Below are 24,528 nucleotides of genomic sequence, written 5' to 3' on the forward strand. Positions count from 1 at the left end.
TGAGAGTCATCGGACATGATCCTTCGTTATGGTCTGCTACGTACCTCCTGACCTGAACATTCAACCCATCGAATGCATCAAGGGTCGTTAAAATCTCCACCAAAGTAACCTCGGATACGAAGCCATCGTCAAGCCATGGCTCCAACCCGTCATCGACTTCATGGGGCGAAGCCCAAGGGAGTGTGTCTAGTCTCCTGCCGGTATTTACAGGTCGAATTGTGTAACCCTGTTTGTAATCTCAATCCTAATCACATCTCGAATCCTAACTCTAAGTCCTATCCCTAATCGAGTCTTTATCTAAAGATGATGTGTGGTGGTGAGACTTCGCTTGTTGGTTGAGGTAAAATCACTATGACGTGAGGAGATATGAAGTAAGTCGCGCACAATCGCTCGGCACGCTGAAGGGGCTGCCGCTGCCTTCCGCTCTTGTCTCAGTACACCTTATCTGCAGAACCACCCTTCCCCGTCTACAAGGCATATGTCGCAAAAGCCACACAACGTTCATGTCACAAACAGACTGTGTAGCGAATGTAGCCACCGCAGACAAGCCACCTTCCTCATTTCGAAACAGAAAGACTCTGTCATCTTTCTCCGTCTCCTGCCTTCGCTAAATAAACCACACAACATTGCCGCCCGAATATAAACACAAACAACGGTCTTCTGCCCCCTTTCCCATTGAACGCCGAGAAAAGCCCATATCATTACGACGGAGTGGACGAACCTAGGAACCCGCCGAAAAGAAGAAAAGGTTCGAAGGCCCGTCCATAGGTAGATGCAAGCGCCGGAAGAATATACAGTACGTCGTGCTTTCGTCAAAAGTTTCTATGCGCCGCTCTTTTGCAACACATCGTTCCTCCTACCGGCAGGCTCTCGGCAGATCCGTACCTATGCATCTTTCAAAATGACAAATTGGAAGACGGGGTAAAATGGCAATCCCAGAATGGCTCCGTCCAGAAAAACAAGAATCTCGAGTTAGGCAGCGCGGAGATGGTTCGATCCGAGGCCGACCAGCTCAAACATCATGGGGATCAAGCCGACGCCCAGCCATGCGATACCTGTCGTCACGTGTCAGAAATTGTGGGAGTTGGGGTTTGCCGGATTCTACGGAAGAGGAAGCCAGCGGACACAGTACTTACCTGTATAAACTACCAGCTTCGTCACCACCTCGACGTCGTAACGCACTCTGGGTCGGATCAGTCGCAGGAACATTTCCTTCTCGCTGATTTCGTCTTGTTGACCGACCGTCAGGTCTTGCTCCCCCTTTTCTTCGCTTGGGCTCGCCAATACACTGCCCGTGCCCATCATGCGCTCAAAATCATTCAGCGAATTGCCATGATGGCCCTGTATACCGGAAGTCGCCCCCTTCCCCTCCCAGTCACCGCTCTTTTCCCGAAGCTCGTGCGAACTGCCCTTGCTCTTGATGCTACCGTTGCTGCCGATGCTCTCCCGACGCCGGCGCTCGCGGTATGCCAGCGTCTCATACGCATCGGCGGCACTCTGAGGCCCGATCGACACGGAACGGCCACGCGTCGTCGGATGGCGGATGGACTGGACTACGCGGGGAAAGTCCCTGACCGAAGGGATGAGGTTGTCCATTCTCGAGCCTAGATCGATGACCTTGTACTTTGAAGCTGGCGTGAAGAAACGACGAGGAAGATTCCACTCGACCTTCTCCAAGAGACGAAAAAGGTGCGGTAGGATCCTGAGCATGGTCGGCTTCATAACCTCCCGCCACACAAAAATGACAAAGACGCCAAAAAAGACGCGTGCCAGGACGATGTGCCACCCGAGGGCGCCGAGATCAAGGGACTGGACGGTATGAGCGGATCCCCCAAAGGAATCGATTGACGTCCTCCCATACATCCATGTTCCGATTTCCAGGCCAATCACGACGCCAGCGAAAGCAACGCTGTCGTCGAAGCAAGGGCAGTCATCTGCGGGTTCTGGGTGGATCCTGACGAGGACAATAATGACAAGAGCGGCGATAACAGGCGCCCACCACGAGCTGCCGTGCATGTACGCATCCAAAGGAGGGCCGTAATGAAACTCGACGAGCGAGATGGCGGCGCCCAGAATAGATCCTACGACGACGTCGATGAAGCCGTGCATGCCGCAGTACAGACGACCCAGCACGATGGAGACCGCATAAAAGTATGACAGTCCCTCAAGGAGGTTCTTGGTCGATTCCGGCAGGGTGTTGTCAGGGCTGCGCAGGAGCAGCACGCCGTACACGGCGACTGATACGGCGTTGGCGCTATGGGTCGATGGAAAGCCATATTCCAGGGCAGCGGAGCCGGACATGGTGATTCGGTGTAAGGGCGGGGAGAGCGGTCGTGGCAGCGAGAAGAAGTCCTTGATGAAGCCAGTGAAGAAGACGCCCTCGGCAAGGATATGGATGACACTGGAGACGGCCACTGGTCAGATAGGTCCCTCAACAGGCATGCATGATGATGTTTCGGTCGCTTACCCTTTGCCGAAGGAAGCGTAGCCGCACCAGAAGAGCATGGGTAGGCCGATCATGAAGAAGGTATGTGTGCCGAGGTTCGCCGTAATGGCAAAGTAGCTGTCGAGCCACGGTGTGCGCATCGTGTCCTGCAAGTAAGCAAGGTAGGGGGTCTCCCATCGGATCAGTGGCAGCATCCACTGTCGCAGTCGGTATCGCCATGACGGCAGCGCTCTCTTATCTATTCGAGGGCAAGGTCAGCTCGGTGCTTGGTAGGTTACGGTGGCGGCAATGACCACCGGGCCAGGATGCGCAAGGCTCGGGGCCGTAGATAGCCTGGCCAGGCAGACACAAGGCTGGAGGGCATAGCAGCATACAATGATCGAGACTTCTCAGCCCCGCGTCGGGCGCGTCGCTGGGGCTCTTGACCGTGATGAGAGGCGGGGCGGGGGCCTCAGCGATTGCAGCTGGGTCGGTGGCTGTAGGGTTCGATGCGGTAGCGTCGCGGCGCTCCGGGTCAGACATTGGCGCCGGTGCGGCGCCATTGATATGGCTCTTCATCAGGCGTTGTCGAGGATTGCGGTCGTGAGGCATACGGCCATCCGTTTTCTCGTGGGGGTTGAGGTGGTGGTTCGCAGTTATGCGGTCGTGTGGAGCGTGGTTAGAGGACTTGGGAGAGTCGGGGTTGGCAGGTGTAAGCGTTTAGGGTGGAGGGGAAGCGAAGGCAGCTGCACTTGCTCGACGACAGGGTAGAAGGCTGCGCATTTGCCTGTCGAAAGGGACTGCTTAGTGGATGGTGAGAACGAGCGGTTGTGTAGTAGGAGGGCACCAGCGGCAATACTTTTTCGAAAGCTGCGACGTTTGGGGAGAGGGGGAGAGGGAAAAGAGCAAGATAGACAGGAAATATGCAAAGCTGCAGCAGTGTCGACGGCGGGATTGCGATGCTGCGTCCGTACCTAGCGTACAACCACCAACGGGCGCGGGAAACTATAACTGGACCGGCACCCACGCACCCCAACTGCAACTGCAACCGCAACTGGAACGAACCACTGGTGTGGGTGTGGTGTGTGGGAGGAGCAGGTGCCTTGGCTCAGGGACCGGTGCTCGGATTCGGAGTACCTGGCACCACGGGCGAAGTATTGTGAGTGATGCACTAGAGGGGGAAGGCCAGCTTGTGAGGCCTGTAATGCTTGTGATGGCAGCAGAGGCGGAAGGCACCAGAGTTGATTAAGGACTGCAATAATCAATCAACATCGAACAACACCAAACAAGTGAGGCCCAGCTATGCGTACTTGTATACTCCTATTAGTGCGTAGAGGAAGTGGGCATGAGATGGAAGGAGTCCTGCACTAGCGCTGGTGTCTGGCACCACGAGGCATCTGAGATTGATCGGTACCTGACAGCCCTGGCATCATCAACGGCGGGGGCACGTCTTAGCCTTCAGACCTCGTCCAGTCGTCGCCAATGTTCTCTTGCAAGTCCACAGGTACTTTGCCTGAGGTAACTGCTTGCCTACCTACCACTTCGTTTCGTTTCGTAGGTACTTTGTAGCTGCCTCACTGAAGAGAGGATCGGCAGTGATCTTTCTACCTTCTTTCTCTTCCAAATTCCATGCCTCTGGAGCTGTTGTCCACTCTTTACACTTAGTGCACAGCTTCAACGCGGTATCTGTACCTGTACACCCTACAGATATGTACATGGAAGCCCAGCCATGAAGACCTCGAGAATGCTTTTTCTTCGATGCACCAGAAGGAGTGGAGAACAAACACACTCACAACACACACACCATGCCCCAATGGACGGACATGTCTGTCGACTGTCTCACCATCTGGGAGCTTGACCTTGAGATACCTGGTACTACTGAACAGCCTTGGAATCAGGTTCCCCTCTGGCGATTGCCAGAGACACGCAAAAACCAATACACTTGCGTGACTTGTTAATGCCATTGCCGCTTCCCCCACATTTCGAGGGGGCACATTCAGTGCGCCCAAACAAGCGCCCCGCCCAAGGTATCCAAGCATCTTCCCAGTCAGGCTCCGTTGTCCTTGGGATCTCCAGTCTCGGGACCTCTGGCTCTCGTCTCATCCCATCCGGTCCTTCGTTTGTCTTCTCATACGGATTGAGAGTTGCATTGCACAGTTGCATTGCCGACGAACGTGCCCTCTCCCACGTCCGAGAGTCTTCTTTCTGCCGTTCGAGAACACGACACTATGACCTCACCAACAGCCGCCTGTCTGTACCTCGAATGGTTGAACGGGGATTCAGAGAGCAACAAGAGCATTTTGTTTTACATCTTAAATTCCGTAACCGCTGGTTCAGCTAATCGTAGATACCACAGTGAAAGCAAAAAGAGAAAAGAAAAGAACACCCCTAAGAGCAGCAAAATAAGTAGTAAAAGACACCATGAACATTGTTTGACATTATGCCTTTCTATTTTCCAACACAACGGTTGATTTAGAACTTGATAATCAGCCTTGAAGCAGTCAGTAGATCCATCCGTCCCACCCCACTCGCCCACTCGTGATTTTAACTCAGACATCCCTGTCGACAACTTCAAGCTCCCTTTCCTTTCCACAAGCTTTATCCGTACCTACCTACATACAAACACCGGCTTCTTCGCCAGAACGAACAGCATCAACTGACCAGGCCTCCCCTTTGGCCCATCCCGACCGAACAGAACAACCATTGAATCACTTTCTGTTCCTCTCCCTGTTCTTTTCTTACACACACCCAATGGCCGCCCTCCTTCCCCTCCGTGCCCGCCACTGCCTCATTACCGGCGCATACGGCGGTATCGGGGCAGCCATCGCCACCCGCTTCGCCGCCGAGGGCGCCCTCGTCACCCTCCTCGGTCGCAAGGAGGACAAGCTGCGCGACCTCTGCGCCCGTCTGACACCCTTTCCTGACTCCCGCCTTGCCCCTCTGTCTGCCGCCACCGCTACATCTTCGCCTCACGTACGCGAGGATAAGCCCGCCCACTCCTACGCCGTCATGGACGTCTCCGCCGACAGCCGCGACGACGCCGTCTTGGATGGTATATGGGTTTGTCTCCCCCTTGCTTTCTCTCTCCTCTTCCCCTTCATGCCCGCGTGATGTTCTACTGCAAAGACACGCCAGACTAACAGGGACGTGCCGCATCCACTCGCAGCAACGTACGGGCCAAATAGATGTCCTAGTCAACGCGGCGGGTATTGCGCAATTCCAGCTGTTGCAAAACACCTCCTCGCAAACCGCGAGGGAGCTCGTGGACACTAACCTAATGGGCACAATCTTCATGTCGAGATACATGGCCCAGCGCATGAAGCGCAGGCGCGCAGACAGGGATGGTAAGTCAGAGCAACGCTCGTGTTCACAATACTAACATCCTCACGCTTGTCTTTTTTCTTCTTGTATTTTTGCCACACCATCTATCCGATCGCAACGCCCGCACTGATGGGTCAACCTCATGCGTGCGATGCACGTCCTGCGCTTATAGTCCTGCTGACTATGTCGTTCCATACAAGCTTGCATTATCAACATTGCGAGTCTGCTGGCCGAAAAGGGTAGTCCTGGCACCAGTATCTACGCAGCTTCGAAGGCCGGGATCATTGGTATGTGGTCTTTTTGTTTCTTATTCTTCCTATTTCCGTTCCTTGTGCATAGCGCACACACTACGTTGCTGTATCTTCTCTCCTCGGCACCATCTTCCCAATGTAAATGAGCAACTCTAATAGCTGGGACGACGTCTCCCATAGGCTTCACTCATGCCCTTTCTGTCGAGCTGGGACCACTACGCATCAGGGCCAATGCCATCGTCCCTGGCTACATAGAAACCAACATGCTTGCTTGTAAGAAACCCCCCCTTTCCCATCCTCCCTTCCCATATTCCCCATTTGCAAGATTGGACTTCCGCGGATTCCGAAGGTGGGTGCTCGTTGGTCAGAGCAAAGCTAATGTACAAATAAACCCAGCAATGTCGAGGGAACCCCTCGAAAAACGAATTCCCCTTGGGCGTTTGGGCCGGCCCGACGAGGTGGCCGACGCTGCCGTCTTTCTTGCCCAAAACACTTATGCCAACAACTGCATCCTGAATCTGGACGGCGGGCTAAGTGCTGTCTGAGCTGGCGTACTACGTAGGAGAGCTCCCCAGTCTAGTTGGGGGAGGGTACCCTTGAGGAAAGGAACCCTTGCAACATCAGTCGTCGTCGATGACGATTGCTCCACCTGTCGAATCATCCACAATGACCACGTCGTCGCTGCTTGTCGTGGCAACCTTGACCTTCTTCGCTTCACTTGGCCCATCGCCGTCGTCCGACCGAGACCGCTTGAGGTTTGCCGATTCTCCTTCAGCGTCGACAGTAGGCTTGCCATTCTGCTCGCTTGTACCATTCGACTCCACTAGGGTCTCCTTCTTGGGCTTGCGAGGGATCATGGGTTTCTGATCCGCAATCAAGCCCTTGACAGGCTTGTCTCCTAAGGACTCCTTGCTGTGAGGGTGTTAGTGGGCGCTTCGATGTTAGATAGGGAGATAAGACGCACGATTCCAGGATGCTGATGACGACATTGACAAAGGGCTCTTCATCGTCCTCATCGATAACGGTGAGGAAGGTATCTTCGTTGATGCCAAGGTCGCTGAGCTTTTTGGGCAGGTTTTCCGTCTCATCTGGGTCGTAAAGCGGACCTGCGTCGTTATTCACGGCGAACTCCTTATCGCCGTACCCAAGCTCCAGGCGAACAAAGTCTTCGACGAGATCCTTGAGCGTGGCTCTAGACAGGTCGACGAATACGCTCGTCTGATATACACTGCATACTGGGCAATCTGGGTTGGGAGCCCGGTACTTGCTCGAGTTGAGCAAACGAGCAGGGTTGTGAGGAGAGATGAACACCTAGGTAGAGGATGTTAGCACACGGCCCTGTCAATCGCAAAATTTGACTTTACCTCCTTGGTCTGAGTGAAGTCGCCTCTCAGCACCTTGAATGATTGAAGGACACACAGTCCCGCAACAATTGCATTGGTCGTCGCAATGGCTGGGATGATGTTGCCGGCCATCTGCTTGATATCGAAGCGAGACTTGCGCTCGATGCCGAATATGGTTGATCGAACATTGGCACTGGCCGTTACGAAATCCAAAGTGTCCTCGTCATCCTTATCGAATGTGATTATAGGACCCGGACCGGATGCGTCTTGATGAGCCTTCTTCAGCTCCTGCATGCGCTTGCTCAACCGATCCAGGCTGTCGACGAAAACTGCGAAATTCTGCTCCAGTGTCCACACATTCTGTCCGTCCTTGAGAATATCCTCCTTCGAGGCAAGGGCGTCCTTCGACTGGTCCGAAAGGGCTTTGTAGTCGAGGGCCTCCGGCTTGCGTCTGGACTTCCACATGTCCTCCATAGACGCCAATCGCACGATGTCCGTGTTGAATACCTTGTCGAATAGAAGCTGAGGAAAGGCTTCGGTGCCCAGTGATTCGCGAATCGCTCTGAGGGCGGCGGCCTCTTTCTTCAGTTCCTCAATCTCCTGGGCATTCTCGGCATCGGCTGAGTTATCGAACGCGGACTCGTCTTCGCTCGTTCCGAAAATCTCGTTAAGCAGATAGCTCTTGCCCCAGACAATACAGTGGATGGGCTGACTCGGCGTGCTTCGGATGGTGCAGACCGGGAAGGACTTGGGCGTCTCCTTAGTGGTGCAGTCGTAGCATGCGGTAATTCCCTTCTTGATAACCTGAACATTGCCGTTGAACCCAGTCGTGCCGCTCTCGATCAGGGGGACATCCGCAGCCAGGCACATTCTGTTGACGTGCCGTCTGGCCTCGAGGTTGTCCAGCGCATTGAAAACGATGTTGAAGTCCCGGAACCATTTCACACTGAACTGGGAATCCTTTATGTTCGCATGGTGCGCAATGATCTTGACCTTGGGGTTGAAGGGCTGTGCTGCGTCCTTGGCCACCTTTGAGAAGTCAGCAACGCAGTACCTCCAAAGCCTACATGGCATCGCAGCGCCAGGGACCATACCAGAGCCTTAGACTTCTTGATGTGCTCGTGTCGGAAGAGGAATTGTCGGTTGAGGTTGCTCAGATCGATTGTATCGAGATCGACGACGTGGATTTCGCCATAGCCAGTGAGCACAATGTTTTTGAGTAGTTCGCATCCGATACCGCCAGCGCCGACCATCAAAACGCGTGCCTGTGTGATTGCGGTTAGCTCCATTGAATCCTTAAGTAAAGGCGATGCCATTTCCAAGTCGTTCCAGAGGGCGCGAATTGAACGGACGCCGTCGTTGAATGAGTGCTGCGGCGGAGGCAGGCGCGTGGTCTGATGCGCCGGGCTCTCGACATGGTTGCGACATACCTTCTTGACAGTGGCATTTAGCGATCCACCGAGTGACTGCTGATAGAACCGGTCACGCGGCCGGACGGCAGGAGGCCTTTGCTGCTGCTGCTGCTGCTGCTGCTGCCGCTGCTGCTGCGTTGTTTGCGCGGGCGGCTGCGCAACGGGGACCGTGGAGGTTTGCGGCTGCGTGGGTTGTTGCTGTTGCTCTGGTGGTGGTGCAGCGGCGGCCGTCGTTGTCGTCGCGGGTGGTGTCGGCGCGGTCGCCTCTGGCGCGGTTGCGGCAGCTGCAGCAGCGCCTGCTTCAGCAGTGGGATCCATGGGGTTCAGTTCGTTATTTTGTAGACGTGATCCTGTGCGTCGATGACTGCTAATTGGAATCGCAAAGAAGTCGGGTTGTGACAGGAGCAGCGATCGCGAGGTGGGAAGAGATCAGAGAAGAAGGAGGGAGGGATGAGCCGCGCGCTAGGTGGGATTGACGGGACAAGGGCGGGTGGTTTCAGCACGGGAGAGCGAGGCTGCAGGCAGCGACAGGAAGGTTGAGGTTTTCCCTGAGGTCAGCGGGAGGAAGGAATGATCGCCCGGCGCAAGGTTCTAGCCAATACCGGCAGCCGGTGACAAGATCCAGCAGGGATTAGAGCTGTTGGTTCCTGGGGGAGTTGCCGCGCTCAAGTTCTGATTAGTACCTCAGTCAGAAGAGGAACCCAGTCGTTTGTAGTGGAAGCTCACTGAAGGGCGCTGTAACCTCAGCGGTCTAGTTGACCTTCCAGAGATCGTGACGCTCCACAACGCGCCAAAACCTAGGTACCTGAGCTCACAGTGCCATCCATACCTGCCTGGCCCGTCCTGAAATGTTGCCTAAAAGGTGCATCTCGCTTGCTCACCTCCGGAGTTTCGCTGGGTCCTTGCAGGTCCCCGACAGACCTGTGTGGCTAAGCCCCTCAACAAGGCGAGCAACGGATTGAAGATTGTAACAGGGGGATCAAGGAGAGTGGCCGGGAAGAGACTGTAGAAGGTTCATCATTTGGGGGGCTTCTGGGATGATGGCCGCCTGCAATTGACCGGTGATCCAACAAGGAAAAAACAAACGGGTCAGTGCAGTGCAGCGGTATGGGTCTCTCTTCGAGCCTGAATAGTCCGAAGTTCAACCTGTGCTGCCCCCGTCGTTCCCCCAGCGAAAGGATCACAAAGCAGCAGGCCGTCAGAAGCATCGAGTTGCAGCCAAGCCCAAGGTCGCATTCTTGCAGATCCCGCAAAGACAAAAGCCGGACCGCATTCGATCCCAGGAGGAGCCCCCCGCACAGGCAGGCTCATCATGTCCGACGACGAGGCCGATCCAGAGCTCCTGGCCCTCCTCCGCCAGCATTTCCAGGGCAAGCTCAATATCGACGATGAGCCGGAGACGGGCGTCCTCGAGGGCGCCGAATTCGTTTACGACAACTCCATCGATGTTGCCATCGACATGAGGTCCACCAAACGCGCCGCCGCCACCATCTACGCCCAGATGGAGCAAAAGCAGTACTCGACCTCGACCTGGGCCGAGCACGAGCTGCATCCCAAGGCCAAGGACGAGGCCACCGCCGCCTTCGTCTTCACCATGGACCTGCTCAACTTCTGCTTCTGGTCCGAGAAGCCCGACGACGAGAGGTTTGCCGTCGAGTACCGTGGCAGGACGTGGACTGGCTACTGGAGCATGGTTGCCTCGCTGCAGCGCGCTCTCGATGAGGACATTCCCATCACCAGCCCCGACTTTTGGCAAAGCGAGGACGAGTGCACCATGGAGCTCATGAGGCATGTTTTCCGCTCCAAGACGGACGAGGAGATGCCCTTGCTCGAGGAGCGCCTGGCATGCCTGCGCGAAGCCGGCACCGTGCTGTACGAGATGTACAATTGCAGCGTCACGAAGCTCATCGAGGCCGCCAACGGCTCCGCCGCTAGGCTCGTCAATCTCCTCGCCCGGGACTTTGACTGTTTCCGTGATGAGCACAAGTTTGAGGGCCGTCGGAAACCCGTGAGAATTCTCAAGAGGGCGCAGATCCTCGTGGCAGACATTTGGGCGTGCTTTGGCGGTGAGGGCATCGGTGCCTTCAGGGATATTGACAAGATTACAATGTTCGCCGACTACCGCGTTCCACAAATCCTCAACACCATGGGCTGTCTGTATTATAGCCCTTCGCTGGCGACGGCTATCGTTGACAAGCGAGTCATCGAGAGTGGATCGAGGCTGGAGTTGCAGATGAGAGGTGAGGCCAATGAAACATGACATATGGGTGAAGGTGCATGCTAACACTGCGCCAGCGTGCAGTATCTGGTGCGTCGAGCTCATCAAGCGGGAGATCCAGAGGGAGCATCCCGGAACAAGCGTCAACGCCATTCTGATTGATTTCTTCCTATATGATACCATGAAGGAGCTGGAGGCCGCCGGTACAGAGACGGTAGGCCATCACCGTACGAGAAGCATATGGTACTAGAGCAGCTCAATGTTACTGTGAAGATGACGTGACAATAAATGCCTCTGGAAAGGGGTATAATTCCGGGTCGCTGTTATCCAGCTTAGCTAATATCGTGCGGCTACGTGTACAGCAATCCTCTTCTCGCATGCCTCGTAAATCCTTGCTGCAAGCCGTTTACTTGAAGGGACTGGTTCATAAAGTCATTGTGTCAAACTCCAAACTCCCCTGCTTTCATCGTGATCGCACACTTCACGCTCTTAATCTCATCTTCAAGCGGGTCCCATTACCGTCGAGCTCATGAGTTCATCCATGTGCGCCCGCTCGAGAGAGTTTCCCTTCTCCTCCTCCTTGAGCAACACGGCAAGGACCTCTATGGGTGGGTTGAGGCCCAGTCTCTCAGCCCGCTTCCAACGCTTCATGCGCTGCAGACCAATGCAGGGCTAAGTAATGTGTCAGCACTGCAACCATTTCAAGTGAAAAGAAGAGACTTACACCATACTGCGAGCTGACATCAAAATACCGCAGCACCTTCTCTGCTAAACTCACGTCACCCTGATGAACTCTCGGTGCGATGCGCTGGGCCTCGACCGATTTCCAGTACTTGTTGATCTGGGCGTCATTGATTTTCTCGGCCCTGACTACAGACTTCGACTTCTCGGGAACGTCCTCCTCAACCTTGGCCTCCTCGGTCTCAGGAGTCGCAGGCTTGTCGAGGTGGATCTCGTCGGTCTCTTCTTCCGCCTTCTGGACTTGCTTGCCGATGTCTGCCCTACCGACAGCGGAAGCAAGGGTGGCCTTCTTCTGATCCTTTGGTACGGGCTTGGACACTCTGTGAGAAAAGCTGATGGTCGACTGGCCCCGAGTCGGGCCAGATCTGGCTCGGGCTCCTCCAGTTGATCTTCGGGTAGTAGGCATTGCTTGAATGATGCGAGATTGCCGATAGACCTAAGTGATGCGGTTGACGGTAAAAAAGGTATCAAAGACTTGACGTTATCGAGTGCAGAATTCTTATAATTGATTGCAATGCTTTCGAAATGTCGCCAATCGGGGTCGTCGCAGTAATCCTTTTGACCAGACTGATGCGCAGCGGATGACGAAATGAGCAGGAAGGTGGCAGGGGCCTTAATTTGGCAGGACAACGCGAGTTTGATACGAAATCACGTGTCTGTGCACGGTAGATACAGTGTGTTGTCGAGGAATTAACTGTCTTGGACACTGTCCTCAGTCCTCAACAGGTATCCTCATTGTTCATTTCGGCATGTCTCTATCATCTATCCCGGGGTCTGTCTGACCCAGCGACATTTCTTGCCCCAACCATTGTAGATAGGCATCGGCCTTTTCCCGTGATGTTGCATCCTCCCCATCTATGCTCCAGTAGCTTCTCTGTAAAACGAGATGCTTCTGTGAGCGCCCGCCGTACAGAACGACTCGTTCTTTCCGGTTTTCGGGAGCCATTTGACAGTCCACAGTGCCTTGTCCGTCTCGCTGTGCGTCGCGACACAGGCGCCGCGCTCAACGGACCATACCTTGACCTTGCCGTCCATAGCACCACTGAGTAGGTATTCGCCGCTGTCGTTCCAGTCGATCGAGGTGATCCAAGAGGCATGGCCTGTCATGTTGCTGACCTGCTCGCCGTTCTTGATGTCGTAGAGAGCAATGATAGACGAGTCTCCTGCAGCCGCGAGTCTTGTGTTTCCGGGCGAGAATGCTACGGCACGGACTGACTTGACCAGACCTGTGGACATGATTAGCAAACCATCATGCACGGTGATACCTAGAGTCATACCAGGTAACGAGAATAACAACCGTCCGGTGTCGTTGTTGAACACGTATACAGCCCCGTTCTCGTGGCCACTCGCGGTGTATCTCCCATCCCGGCTCAAATCGACCGACATGCCGAAGCTTCCTGAGCCTGGACTGCCGGTCTCATACTCTCTGATTTTGGGCGTTCCCTCTTCGCCGACATCCCAAACGTTCACACGGCCGTCGTAGGTCGTTCCCGCAAGGAACTTTCCATCCTCGCTGAGGGCAATGGCCCACACCTCGCCCGCCTTGGCCGCCTGGTTCGTGATCTCCGAGTGCAGATTCCACTCACCCGTGTCCTTGTCGACGACCCAGATCTTCACTTCGCCTGCAAACCCCGCGCTAGCAGCGACGAGCCCATTGCGCGAAGTGCAAATGTGGTGGCAGCCGAGCTTGTGCGCACCGCCGATGGACTGCGTGATGGGGATCGTGGGGTCAAAGGTGTTATGGACGTGGAGAGTGGACGATCCGCTCGCGGACAGAATGGATCTTTGAGTCGTGGCCAGCCCGAAGATATCGGTTACATGGGCTAGGGGTCGCAAGGTGTCAGCAAGAGAGAGATCGTAGGCAGTTTAAGCAAAGACCTAAGCTCTTAAGGCCAGGACAGCTTACCATTGTCCACAGTGTGTGTGGTCAGATATTGTTTCGACTGCCAATAATCAGTGTCTGCTGCGTTTGGGATGGCTCAAATATTCTTACCATGATTTCCAGTCCATGTGAAGCTTCTGCCGCTGTGGATGATGCGCGGTTGCTAATCGGAAAGTTGCAACCGCGATTGTGGTCGGGAAGGTGGGGGCTGACATCACACATTTGAGAAGAAAGCCCCCCCTGCAAGGACTAGCTAGGGGAGGAGGGGCAGTGGAGGGGCACGCCACACCCATTGCTGGCATTAACCGCGGACTCAAATCCTCCTTTCGCAACAACCACTGACAGTAAGTACATTTCTCAAGGCATGGTGACATTACGAATGTTGCCAATTTTATGAGGTGTCACCATAAATGACTCGATATGATACTAAAACCGTGGTTTCTATATTTTTCTTCTTCATATTGTGTACTTATGAAAGCGCACAAAGGACCACTACCTTCGCTGCGTATGTCGGCGTCCAGCAGAGAGAACTATGTAAATGTATAAATTTTTCTGTGTTTCGCAGGATCGACACCCTTACACCTCAACTCGACACTCTGATTACCATACCTAATCCCCGGTCGAGACTGCCTACACGCACAAGCCCTTAGACAGCCTGGCCATGTTTGAACACATGACGCCGCCGCGGCTAGGAAACGTCGAGATTCAAGACACCACCAGCGACGGCATGCCTATATATCAAATCCCGACAGAGCATTCTCGGCTTCCAAACGATGACTCCTCCAGTCAATCAGTTCAAGAGGCAATGTTGACTTCTCAACCTGGTTCAGTCATGAAGCCAACGTAACTAGGCGACCTACCCAGCGAGCTTATCTCCGAAATCGTCTTCTGCGTAGCCCAATAAAGGGTATTCAACCCCTCGGACCAGCGAAAACAAATCCGACTGCCAGACTCCTTCTGCGGTCGATGAAGAAGATGAGGTTAGCCCCCGGAAACTCAAATACGACGACAATCAAGATCTGCCGTACTACTTTGAGTCTGATGGCGACGAAAACCATCAGCGGGATATGCTCACGAAGCTCTTGGAGGCCGGGGCGAATCCAAGCAACCTGGACTTTAATGGCATCTCCCCGCCGCATAGCGTCCTGAATCAAGACGAAGACTTTTATCAATTTAGAGGTAGTGGTAATAACCCTACAGGAAGAAACACTGCATCGAAGCTCTGGTTATGTTTGGAGCAGACGTGAATCCCCGAGACCCAGAGGATGGACACCACTGCATCAATTATGCTGGTTACGAGGCCTGTCCATCGACGAGAAGAACATGGACTAAGATGATGGGTGCAACGACAAAAACGAGGAAACGCTTCTGGGAGAGTTGACCCAAGGAGCCAGGTCCAGGTCACTCGCCCCAGAAGGAGAGGAGGAGAAGAAAGAGAAAGAGGAGGAGTCTTGGGACACTTTTTCTTTTGCTTCCAGTGCGATTTCGGACCAGTGCATTATTGGGAATATACGACTTATCGCTGGGGTTATAATAGATGCTGGAGCTGACGCAGGAGCAAAGACCACTACCGCGGGATCGCATGAGTTCGATGACAGTCCCAGTGAAGCTGGAATGACTCCATTCCAGGTGTCTCTTTACTGTGAGAACATCCTCATGGTCAGACATCTTCAAGCCAAGGGTCTCGATTTTCATTGAATCTAAAGGAAAACCTCACTGGGATGGAGGAGTAAATAAGTCGGGCTTCCTGTACATGCAAATATAGTTATGAAGCAGGTTGATGAATAGAACGTTCTTTTTCCATGCTTCGAAAGACCTTTAATACCGTACCTGCCTACTCGCCTTTGGGCCGGCGGCAAGTGATGGGACCTGACGAGTAATTCATCGGTGCGCACAATCGAACCTTCGGACGGATTGTTGGACTAGGCCGCGCTCTTTAAAACCAACGGCAGTATGACTCCTTCATCGATGTGCTGACATTGATTCCTGGGAGAACGGCGGATTTCCAGAAACAATCAGCGACCATGAGGTAATACAACAAACCATGAAAAGTATATCGAAGTATCTTCGATAAGTCAGAAAGAGTAAAGATCAAGGCACGTCCGAAGAGGTGATGGATATGTCCCAAACGCCACAATATGCTAACCAGTTGTACACTTGAATATACACGTCTCGAAATGTTACACGGCCGTTGGGCGATTTAAATGAACTTTCCCGAGGGGTTCTCCTCTCTCCAAAGATCCTTGATTTCTGTGAAGCAGTTATCAGCAAAGGGACGTCGGAGAGCGGCTGAAGGATACGTACTGCTCAAGCAGTGCGGGCACACGATATGCTGCCTCTTGATCTGGCCGCAGCCTGGACACTTGCACAGAGACTTGACGTCCTTAAGAGCCTTTCCGGCCATCTGCCTGTGTCTCTTCTTCGAGTGCGACGTCTTCTTCTTAGGCACTGCCCTCAGGATGGACTCCCAGATCCCGCCAAGCCAGGCGGGGACGTTGAGATTGAATGCCGGCAGCGCGAAGGACAGCGCCGGAAGGAACGAGCTGGTAACCTGGCGCGTGTACAGGGAGAATATCCTTGAAGTTTGGGTGAAAGCTGGCGCTGAGATTCGGGGAAGGAGGGAGGCCATGCGCAAGGGCTGCGCACCCATGGCGATGGCGGCCATTTCGACTGGAATTGGATCGACTCGGGTTTCGGGCGGAGGAGCAACGGTATTCGCACGGGGGCCAGATACCGTCAAAGAACGATCCGATATCGAAAAATCCAGACGTCGAGTCGAGCGGGGTGTTGTGAGCTGCTGGGTATCGAGGGGGTGGTCCTTGTTCGCAGTGGTAGATGTTAAAGCAGATGCACACTACTGACTGTCGTTCACGTCAACGAGGCTTAAGCTTCTTCCATTCCGAGCCGGGGCAAAAATAAAAAATAAAAAAAATAAAAGAACTCGCGACCAGGCAGCTGTCAATTGAGATCTACCAACCAATCATAGTCTCCGACGCGCACGGACTCGCAGCAGCCAATCAACACGATGGAGACCCCTTTTCCCCTTTCCCTCCATCCCCTGCCTGCACCTCCCTGCAGGGAAATTATTGTTTGCTAGAGTGGAAGGGACAACCTATTAGCTGCAGCCAACGGCCACAGCCAGTGCCTGACAGACAAGACACCGGGGGACGGGTAACAAGCAAGTGCCAGCAGAGAGGAAATTACCCTCCTGGTCCAGGCCAGATCAGGTTCACTCTTTAACATCCTCCAACCTCGTGATCCTCTTTTTCCCTCTCCCTGCCCATCGCTTCTCCGACTGCCGACCCTCACTCACCCTCACCTCGACTCGGCCCCAATCGAGAGACCAAGTAACAGATACATTTCTTGGAATACAGAAACGTATCTCACTTTCACTCCTTACCCAACAACACCCACACCACCAACCAAACCATTCACTCTCATTCCCTTGCGGAAAAGCTGTCACTATGGCGCAGCCTCAGACTATCTTCCCCCAGACCCATGTCGGTTTCGACAGCATCACCTCCCAGATTGAGAAGAAGCTCCTGAAGAGAGGCTTCCAGTTCAACGTCATTTGTGTCGGTGAGTAACTCCCCCGTTTCCCACCAAATCTCAGTCGCCCTTCGGCCTAGCAAGCTGGCTTGGTTGCGACGTCGCGTTCTGGCAGTTGACTGACGGAGTCTCGTATGTTCCAATAATCAGGCCAGACAGGTTTGGGCAAGTCTACCTTGATCAACACCATTTTCGCCTCTCACCTCATCGACTCCAAGGGTCGCATGCTCCCTGACGAGGCCGTCCGTTCGACCACCGAGATACAGGCCGTCTCCCACATGATTGAGGAGAACGGCGTCCGTCTGCGCCTCAACATTGTCGACACTCCAGGGTACGGGGACCTGGTGAACAACGACCGTTGCTGGGATCCCATCGTCAAGTACATCAAGGACCAACACTCCGCTTACTTGCGAAAGGAGCTCACTGCTCAACGAGAGCGTTACATTCAAGACACCCGCATCCACTGCTGCCTCTTTTTCATCCAGCCCTCAGGCCACTCCCTGAAGCCCATCGATATTGTCGTGCTGAAGAAGCTGTCTGACGTTGTCAACGTTGTTCCCGTCATTGCCAAGTCCGACACCTTGACCCTCGAGGAGCGTCTGGAGTTCAAGGAGCGTATCAAGGAGGAATTTGCCTTCCACAACCTCAAGATGTACCCCTACGACAACGACGAATTTGACGACGAGGAGCGCAACCTGAACACCCAGATCAAGGTGAGTTCCTTTGCTGTGGGTCCTACCTTTATCGGTCACTAACAAGCAGATAGGACTTGGTTCCCTTCGCCGTCGTTGGCTCCGAGAAGTCCATCATCGTCAACGGCAAGCAGGTTCGCGGTCGCCAGAACCGCTGGGGTGTCATCAACGTCGAGGACGAGAACCACTGCGAATTCATCTACCTGAGAAACTTCCTCCTCCGCACCCACCTTCAGGATCTCATTGAGACGACGTCGCAGATTCACTACGAGACGTTCCGTGCCAAGCAGCTCTTGGCGCTCAAGGAGAGCAGCGCACACGGTGGGGGTAGCAGACCCATCAGCCCTGCTGCTGACCGCGAGCTCAGCCGGAACTCGCAACGAATGACCATGAACGGATACTAGTTGCCGGATGGTCCCACCCAACGCACTCGAGGAGCCGGTCGGCAATGATATTCTCGGGCAGCCGGGTGTCTGATGACTTTTAATATCATGGTGTTACGCTCAGACCCAAAACAACACGGCACGGCACGTCACGGCCTCAACAGCGAGCGGAGGCTGCATCGATCGATACTCCCGAGTGGGACGCAGCTGATTTTGCCCATGGAAAGACCTGAGGGAACTTCGTTCGCATGGGAAGATCGAAAATGCTGGCATGGTGCACGGATACTGGTCATACCACCCCCACCCTTCTGGCCTTATGGTTGTCGTTTAAGTACTTGCACTGGCGAAATAGTCCATTATTCCCCCTTTCCGTCTCATAGCTGGAAGCACTTTTACTGTTTTCTTTTTTCGCTTTCTGAAGCAGCATTTCGAGCTCGGCTTTTCACTTGTTTCCCCCCATTTCTTCTTACTCTTTAATCCATTCGTACTCTGATAGGGAGTTCGTTTCGATACCTCGTGGAATACAATTGACATGGCTTATGAGCTCAGATGCTTGGTGTGTTGAGTGATTTATTCCTCTGGCCAAATTCTGGCCAAAGGTTCAGCCATGTATGGCTCTCTAAATTGCTTTTTCTGTGTCTAATATGATATATGCATGCACAATAACCACCCGCGCTATGTAGAGGAAACCCGCAAAGTTGTTGTATTCCAAAGTGTATCCAGTGCCCAACGCCTCGCCCTGCCGCCCCATCTGACCTCGGTCAGATCCTATTCTCTCTCTCTCTCTCTCTCTCTCTCTCTCTCTCTCTCTCTCTCTCTCTCTCTCTCTCTTTCTCTCTCGCGCGCATACCGGAGGTATCCCCGCTCGTATGTTTTGTGGCTTAGGAAGACTTGTAGACAAAGTCTTCGAGGATCTTGTAGGCCTTCTCGAGGTCGTCGTTGACGATGATGAGGTCGTGGACGCCGGGGGTCTTTGAGAACTCTAGCTCAAGCTTGGCCTGGGCGAGGCGCTTTTGGATGCTCTCCTCCTTTTCGGTGCCGCGGCCGCGGAGGCGCTTCTCGAGCTCATCTTCGGAGGGCGGCGCGATGAAGACGTAGCGGGCAGGAAAGTTTGATTGCTTGATCTGCTTGACGCCCTTTTGGTGTTTGTTCGTCAGCATGAGATGCCCAACGTGCTCTGAGGGGCGGGGTGAGGTTTGATCGTGAAAGTGGGAAGCAATGGGGGCCATACTTCCATCTCAATGTCGAGGACGACGACCTTGCCCTTGGCGGACTGTTCCTCGATGGTGGCCTTGGAGGTGCCGTAGGCGTTGCTGCCGAACACGGCGTGCTCGACGAAGCCGTCGCGGGCGACGAGATCGTCAAAGGCCTCGCGTGTGACGAAGTGGTAGTCGACGCCGTCGCTCTCGCCCGGGCGGGGCCCGCGGGTGGTGTGGGAAACGGAGAGGGCAAAGGTGTCCGGGTGGCGCTCGAAGAGAAGCTTGTAGAGAGTGCCCTTACCGACGCCCGAGGGACCCGAGATGACGATCGGCCGGCGGTCGGAGGGGAGGACGACTGCAGGCGCGGGGCGTCATTAGTTTTGTGGTTTGCTTTTTTGTAGGGGGGAGTGGACGGGCAGTTTTCTTTTTTCCTCTTTGTATCTTCATCTGGCGCTGAAAAGACGTGCGGAAATTGGATTGCGGTGTTTGTGTGTGTGTGTGTGTGTGTGTGATGTCGCGATGCCACTTACCTGGTGCCATTGTGTGCGCGAAATGAGATGGTTGGGTCTGGAAGGAGGACCTGGTCAAGGGACGTTGTCGTGAGAAGGCCTGGGCGAACGGTCGGAGGCGGGGCAGCATTACAGTTAGACGGAGGGAGATGGGAAGTTCGTAGGGTTTCAAGAAAAGGTCCACGGGGGAGAGGGGCTCGAAGGGGGGGATCCGCGGCCTCGGAGAGGCAGCGAGCCAGAGCGGCTGTCGTGGGCGGTCAAGTCTGACAGCCACAGCCTAGGCACAGGGTTCGGTGGAGGGACGGTCTAGGGCGACGCGGTGACACATTCGACCTGGGTACACCTCCTGGATGGTGGGGGAGTCACTTCTACCATGCCCGGCCGAGCTTAGCCCCCAATGCCGGCAGAGTTCATGTGCCGCTGAAGAGTCGCTGTTGGGCCGCCATGACTCGATGGGAGGCGCGGTGAGTGAAGCCGTTGGGTTCCCTTTGCGCCGTCTCTCATTTGTCCACTACATCCCGGGAAAAGCCCTACCGGGGTGTTATTTACATGTCGCGCTGCCACTGGAAGTCGCGAATACACTCATGCCTACCTTGAATACCTAATGCAAGCCTTTTGTCATGCGATCCGGAATCCATTATTTTTGCAATCACAAATGTCCTCTTTCAGGTCTCTTTGCTGGAGTGGCTCTGGTCATATTCTAATCCGCAGTCAAATGCATCGATAACACTGACACAGACGAAGTAAGCATCCAGGGTTGCGAGCATTCATTCAATCGATTTGCCCGAGACAAGACTCAAAAAGCCCCAAACTTAGTATCACATCTTTCTTGCAGACACGAGTTTCCAAGCTATCACACCGATTGTATCGGAATCAGGAATAATTACCCATAACATAAGAAGAGAAAGCGTCTCTACAGTCGGTGGTACTGCAGTCAGTTGACGGTAAACGGCGGTGGGGCTAGCCATGCCATGTCGTCAAGGCGTGTTCCTACTGCCTAGCGTTTTCTCGGTATAAGTTGAGAAAACACTCATAGATGTTTATATACCGGCTTGGAGCATACTAAGTTCCGCAAGTGAGGCCGTACGCATCACTCACTCAGATACTTTGTCCTTGATGCGCACCCGGAGGTTGTCTCGCCCTATTGAGCATCTGAATGTTCAAATCTTTGGGATGTCGAGCTCAGTTTGTCAATGCGTATCCCACAGCATATCTTTTAGGAACAATCTGACGACGAAGTGTAACAAGAACAGTATGCAACCGAGCTTCAGGAACATCGCCACATAACATAGAAGGGTTCGCAGTCCCGACGACTATGTCGCAAGCGCAATGATATCCCAGACGTATACCTTAAACCAGGAGAGCCTCTGTTTTGTTGCGATGTTGAACCTTCCGAGAGTGATAAGGATGAGCTTCGGGATTGTCCAACATAGTGACACAGCAGAAGGAGGGCAACCTCTTTAAATGTATCAATTGAGGGTTCTAAAACAAACCGCGGGGAATCTATGATGCCAGAAAGAAGCCAAGTCATGCATTACCTCCAAACCTTACGGATAAACCACATACAACATCCAGCGTATGCTCCTAGAGCTTTTACAAGAAAAGGAGAGCAAGCAGAGGCGCGGCCATGGCAGCAACCTTGGGGCGCAACGGAACTGCAGGGTTGTTGCTCGTCGACGGGGTGGAAGAAGAGGTAGTGCCAGTGCCGGTAGGAGTGGAAGTGCCACTGGCGGCGGGAGCAGTCGAGCCGCCCGTGTTGGTGCCGGGAGTGTTGGCGTCAGAGTCGGCGAGTGGCGAAACGGCGAGGCCAGTGATCTCTGTCTTGCCGCCAACGTCGTAGACCTTGTGCTTGACGGTCCAGTCGGAGATGGAGATGATCTTACCGGAAGGCTTGTTCTTAATGCCGTTGTCAATCAGCTCCTGGGCTCCGGGGGGAACATCCGGCAGAGTGAAGTTGTTGTTAAAGCCCTTCTCCTTAATCAGGGACGAATCGCATTTGGGAGGCTTGGGGGAGTTGGTGGGCGCCTTCTCGGCCTGGAGAGACTTGAAGTCGACCTTATTGTACTGGGTGGCGAGGTTTGTGTAGTCGATCAGCAGCTCGACAGACTTGTCGTCGTTGACCTTGACGATGCCAAAGTTGTTGTCCTCCTGGCTGTATTCGTAGACGAGGCCGCCCGAGAAGAGGTCCTTCATGTCGGGGCCGTAGATGGCGCCAATCTCAGTGAAAACACGAGGTGTGACTTGGTTGCAGCCAAACTCGGAGAAGAAAATAGGAACGGAAGACTCCTTCAGGTCTGAGACGAGCTGGTCGTAGGTGGACTTCTTGAAGTCAGAGTCGCCGCACCAAGAGTACGAGTTAAGACCAAAGAGGTCGATACGGCTAGGATCCTTCTCGTCGCCGTTCTCAGCACACTGCAGGAAGTTCCAGGAATCGACAAGGATCTCGCGGACGTCGGCGGCCGAGTACCCAACAGGAATGGGGCGGTCGGCATGCTTGGAGATGTAGTTCTTCAGATCGCGAGTGACAGCGCGCAGATACTGAGGAACGAACTCGGCTGTCTTGACATCGTTCATGACCTCGTTGCCAGAGAAAAAAGCTAGCGTGTTGGGGTAGCTCTTGAAGGATTCGACAATGGCGAAGGTGCGGTTCAAGTAGGCAGCGTAGTAGCTGGTCCAGGGCTCCACGCTGGTGAGACTCTCCCCAGGCAGGGGCGAGTTGACGTCGAGGATCATGTACATACCAGCGGCGTTGAAGATGGAGGCGCAAGCATCGTGGTTCAGGTTGGGGTCGAGGTTGTAGACCCGGATGGCGTTGGCGCCGAGGCGCTGTAGCAGGGCAGCATCGCGCAAGCAGACATCGCCGTTGCTGAGAGGGTCGCGGTTGTGGACGGGGTCATAGGCAGCGCTTCCGCCGATCTGGTAATCGACACCGACGATCTGGAACTTTTCGCCAGCGTCGTTGACAAAGGCATTGCCCTTGACAGTGAGGGGCTTGACGGCGGCAGCCAGGGTCGCACTCAATGCGACGAGGACAGTTTGGACCTATGGGAGATTACCAAGCCAGATTAGCGGTGCGCTCTCAGATTGGGATATTGACGCATAGTGGACATGAGGGGAGGGGGATCGGCAAAACGAGGCGGCGCCATCTATCATTATTCCCAGTGATAGGGTTGGCTCTCCACATGGCACGACAAGAACTTGGCGTGTTTTCGTGCCCTGATGGTCTTGGTAATATTCGTTTCCTGCGACTGCCCGTTGAACCGGCCAGCCGTCCGGACCAGGCGTGCCAGTTGGGGGACGAGGAGCGGTTACAGCTACAGAAGACAAACTGGTTTGTACTCACAAGCATTATGGCAAGATGCGCGGGTGAGGTTTTTAAACCGAATGTCGAGTCGATGGGAGAGAAGAAGGGGGGTATTAGTCGTGTAAAGTCGTAAGAGTTGGTGCCGTTTGAGTGCCGTGCCTTTGAAGGGTGTGGCGTGCGAAATCCAAGAGAGCAAGAAGATGGGAGTGGGTATTAAAGGAGCCAAACAGGCCAGAAAAGAAAAGAAAACAGTTCTTCCGGGGTTTGTTGTTGGTGGTGGTGGTGACGGTTGAGTGAGTGACGAGAAACGAACAGAGCCAAGATAAAGACCGGGTGAGGTGAGCCGGGATGTTGATGTCGATGTGCGGCGTGGTGCTGGGCTAAAGCGAACAGGTAGGCACGGAGAGGGCAGCGATGAGTCTTGTAGGGAAGAGCAGCCTGAGTCTCAGAAGATGCGAGTTGAGGTCAGGTGGAAGCAACAGTACCGGGGAAAAAGACTGTAATGAGAGAGAAGAGGAAGTGAGAGCAGGACGAGGAGAGAGGAGGAAGAGCAAGAAGAAGAGAAGGTCGGATGCTGGAATGTAAATTAAAAATGGAAAAGGGCACCATGGCTCCCGCAGCATCTGGATACTTACTACCATACTGGGCCTGGCACACCGGATACTGACGACTGTAATACGATGATGCTCAGCGGTTCTGTCTCATCTCGGCCTAGCGTCACACAACAAGCATCTCCATCCCAACTCCCCTCCCTCCCGCCTCTTCGTATCGGCCTGCGGCGACTTTTTCCCTCTCGGACCTGACTTGCCATCCATCATATCACCATCCGTCTCAACTTTGCCCCCTCCCTCTCCTTCTGCAGGTCGAATTAGTTTCCACCTCGCAGACGGGCTTAGTCCGACGACATTTCCAGGCCTTGGCCCTAAATTTTGTCTCTTTAGACCAAGAAGCCTGATTCCGGGTTGTTTACCTAGCTTGCGTCCTCATATGCGCAAACTACATCTCCGCGACGCATCCGATAGATGGTGTTACAAACATCAGAGGTCGCCTACACAGCCTTTCGGCATTGCTGTTCCTCAAGGCAACATAGACACCCACTTACAGGGTTGGGGAGCGTCACAGGCGGGAGGGGCACCTCTGCCCAAAGTCCCAAACGCGACCGAAGCAAAGAAAAAGAAGACGGCGTAGGAATCATAGAGTGGCTCGGGCAACGACACGGTCTGGGCGTAACCAGCCGGCCGACAAGAGCGAAGGCGAAGGCGAAGGCGCTGACTAGTCGCCCACCACCTCTCGGGCTGC

General features: G+C 54.2%; 11 protein-coding genes across 11 annotated transcripts; 4 read left to right on the forward strand and 7 right to left on the reverse strand.

The window, feature by feature from the left end:
- Positions 1-186: 186 nt before the first annotated feature.
- Positions 187-3,705, reverse strand: CDEST_07449 (Putative phosphatidic acid phosphatase type 2/haloperoxidase). Its single transcript, XM_062923608.1, has 5 exons — positions 3,285-3,705; positions 2,821-3,212; positions 2,468-2,684; positions 1,137-2,401; positions 187-1,055 (listed from the first exon to the last, which is right to left on the reverse strand). Exons 2-5 carry the CDS (start codon positions 3,035-3,037, stop codon positions 973-975), a joined length of 1,782 nt encoding a protein of 593 aa, XP_062779659.1. The 5' UTR covers positions 3,038-3,212; positions 3,285-3,705; the 3' UTR covers positions 187-972.
- A 1,322-nt stretch (positions 3,706-5,027) lies between these two features.
- CDEST_07450 (Putative short-chain dehydrogenase/reductase SDR, NAD(P)-binding domain superfamily) lies at positions 5,028-6,893 on the forward strand. The gene is made up of 5 exons (XM_062923609.1): positions 5,028-5,485; positions 5,592-5,769; positions 5,947-6,033; positions 6,178-6,270; positions 6,394-6,893. Exons 1-5 carry the CDS (start codon positions 5,177-5,179, stop codon positions 6,540-6,542), a joined length of 816 nt encoding a protein of 271 aa, XP_062779660.1. The 5' UTR covers positions 5,028-5,176; the 3' UTR covers positions 6,543-6,893.
- Positions 6,618-9,070, reverse strand: CDEST_07451 (Putative THIF-type NAD/FAD binding, ubiquitin-activating enzyme, SCCH domain, ThiF/MoeB/HesA family; the record flags this gene model as incomplete). Its single annotated transcript, XM_062923610.1, has 5 exons — positions 6,618-6,909; positions 6,962-7,308; positions 7,362-8,369; positions 8,435-8,605; positions 8,771-9,070. The coding sequence occupies 5 exons, from the start codon at positions 9,068-9,070 to the stop codon at positions 6,618-6,620; spliced, it is 2,118 nt and encodes a 705-aa protein (XP_062779661.1).
- A 647-nt stretch (positions 9,071-9,717) lies between these two features.
- Positions 9,718-11,466, forward strand: CDEST_07452 (Putative queuosine salvage protein family). Its single transcript, XM_062923611.1, has 2 exons — positions 9,718-10,992; positions 11,048-11,466. Exons 1-2 carry the CDS (start codon positions 10,065-10,067, stop codon positions 11,218-11,220), a joined length of 1,101 nt encoding a protein of 366 aa, XP_062779662.1. The 5' UTR covers positions 9,718-10,064; the 3' UTR covers positions 11,221-11,466.
- A 1-nt stretch (position 11,467) lies between these two features.
- CDEST_07453 (Putative DNA polymerase delta, subunit 4) lies at positions 11,468-12,302 on the reverse strand. Its single transcript, XM_062923612.1, has 2 exons — positions 11,695-12,302; positions 11,468-11,642 (listed from the first exon to the last, which is right to left on the reverse strand). The coding sequence occupies exons 1-2, from the start codon at positions 12,115-12,117 to the stop codon at positions 11,472-11,474; spliced, it is 594 nt and encodes a 197-aa protein (XP_062779663.1). The 5' UTR covers positions 12,118-12,302; the 3' UTR covers positions 11,468-11,471.
- Positions 12,303-12,387: 85 nt separating this feature from the next.
- On the reverse strand, positions 12,388-13,815 carry CDEST_07454 (Putative WD40/YVTN repeat-like-containing domain superfamily; the record flags this gene model as incomplete). Its single annotated transcript, XM_062923613.1, has 4 exons — positions 12,388-12,937; positions 12,989-13,534; positions 13,618-13,654; positions 13,705-13,815. 4 exons carry the CDS (start codon positions 13,813-13,815, stop codon positions 12,567-12,569), a joined length of 1,065 nt encoding a protein of 354 aa, XP_062779664.1. The 3' UTR covers positions 12,388-12,566.
- A 439-nt stretch (positions 13,816-14,254) lies between these two features.
- Positions 14,255-14,840, forward strand: CDEST_07455 (uncharacterized protein; the record flags this gene model as incomplete). Its single annotated transcript, XM_062923614.1, has 2 exons — positions 14,255-14,436; positions 14,522-14,840. The coding sequence occupies 2 exons, from the start codon at positions 14,255-14,257 to the stop codon at positions 14,838-14,840; spliced, it is 501 nt and encodes a 166-aa protein (XP_062779665.1).
- Positions 14,841-14,853: 13 nt separating this feature from the next.
- On the reverse strand, positions 14,854-16,483 carry CDEST_07456 (Putative zinc-binding ribosomal protein). The gene is made up of 2 exons (XM_062923615.1): positions 15,898-16,483; positions 14,854-15,843 (listed from the first exon to the last, which is right to left on the reverse strand). The coding sequence occupies exons 1-2, from the start codon at positions 16,256-16,258 to the stop codon at positions 15,794-15,796; spliced, it is 411 nt and encodes a 136-aa protein (XP_062779666.1). The 5' UTR covers positions 16,259-16,483; the 3' UTR covers positions 14,854-15,793.
- Positions 16,484-16,797: 314 nt separating this feature from the next.
- Positions 16,798-18,751, forward strand: CDEST_07457 (Putative septin, P-loop containing nucleoside triphosphate hydrolase). Its single transcript, XM_062923616.1, has 3 exons — positions 16,798-17,172; positions 17,293-17,855; positions 17,909-18,751. The coding sequence occupies exons 1-3, from the start codon at positions 17,058-17,060 to the stop codon at positions 18,236-18,238; spliced, it is 1,008 nt and encodes a 335-aa protein (XP_062779667.1). The 5' UTR covers positions 16,798-17,057; the 3' UTR covers positions 18,239-18,751.
- A 24-nt stretch (positions 18,752-18,775) lies between these two features.
- CDEST_07458 (Putative guanylate kinase-like domain, P-loop containing nucleoside triphosphate hydrolase) lies at positions 18,776-20,123 on the reverse strand. The gene is made up of 3 exons (XM_062923617.1): positions 19,947-20,123; positions 19,449-19,771; positions 18,776-19,353 (listed from the first exon to the last, which is right to left on the reverse strand). The coding sequence occupies exons 1-3, from the start codon at positions 20,053-20,055 to the stop codon at positions 19,099-19,101; spliced, it is 687 nt and encodes a 228-aa protein (XP_062779668.1). The 5' UTR covers positions 20,056-20,123; the 3' UTR covers positions 18,776-19,098.
- Positions 20,124-20,439: 316 nt separating this feature from the next.
- CDEST_07459 (Putative glucanosyltransferase, glycoside hydrolase superfamily) lies at positions 20,440-23,840 on the reverse strand. The gene is made up of 2 exons (XM_062923618.1): positions 23,269-23,840; positions 20,440-22,967 (listed from the first exon to the last, which is right to left on the reverse strand). Exons 1-2 carry the CDS (start codon positions 23,272-23,274, stop codon positions 21,519-21,521), a joined length of 1,455 nt encoding a protein of 484 aa, XP_062779669.1. The 5' UTR covers positions 23,275-23,840; the 3' UTR covers positions 20,440-21,518.
- Between the last annotated feature and the right edge of the window lie 688 nt (positions 23,841-24,528).

This window comes from Colletotrichum destructivum, chromosome 4 (genome assembly GCF_034447905.1).
Source record: "Colletotrichum destructivum chromosome 4, complete sequence".
NCBI lineage: Eukaryota > Fungi > Ascomycota > Sordariomycetes > Glomerellales > Glomerellaceae > Colletotrichum > Colletotrichum destructivum.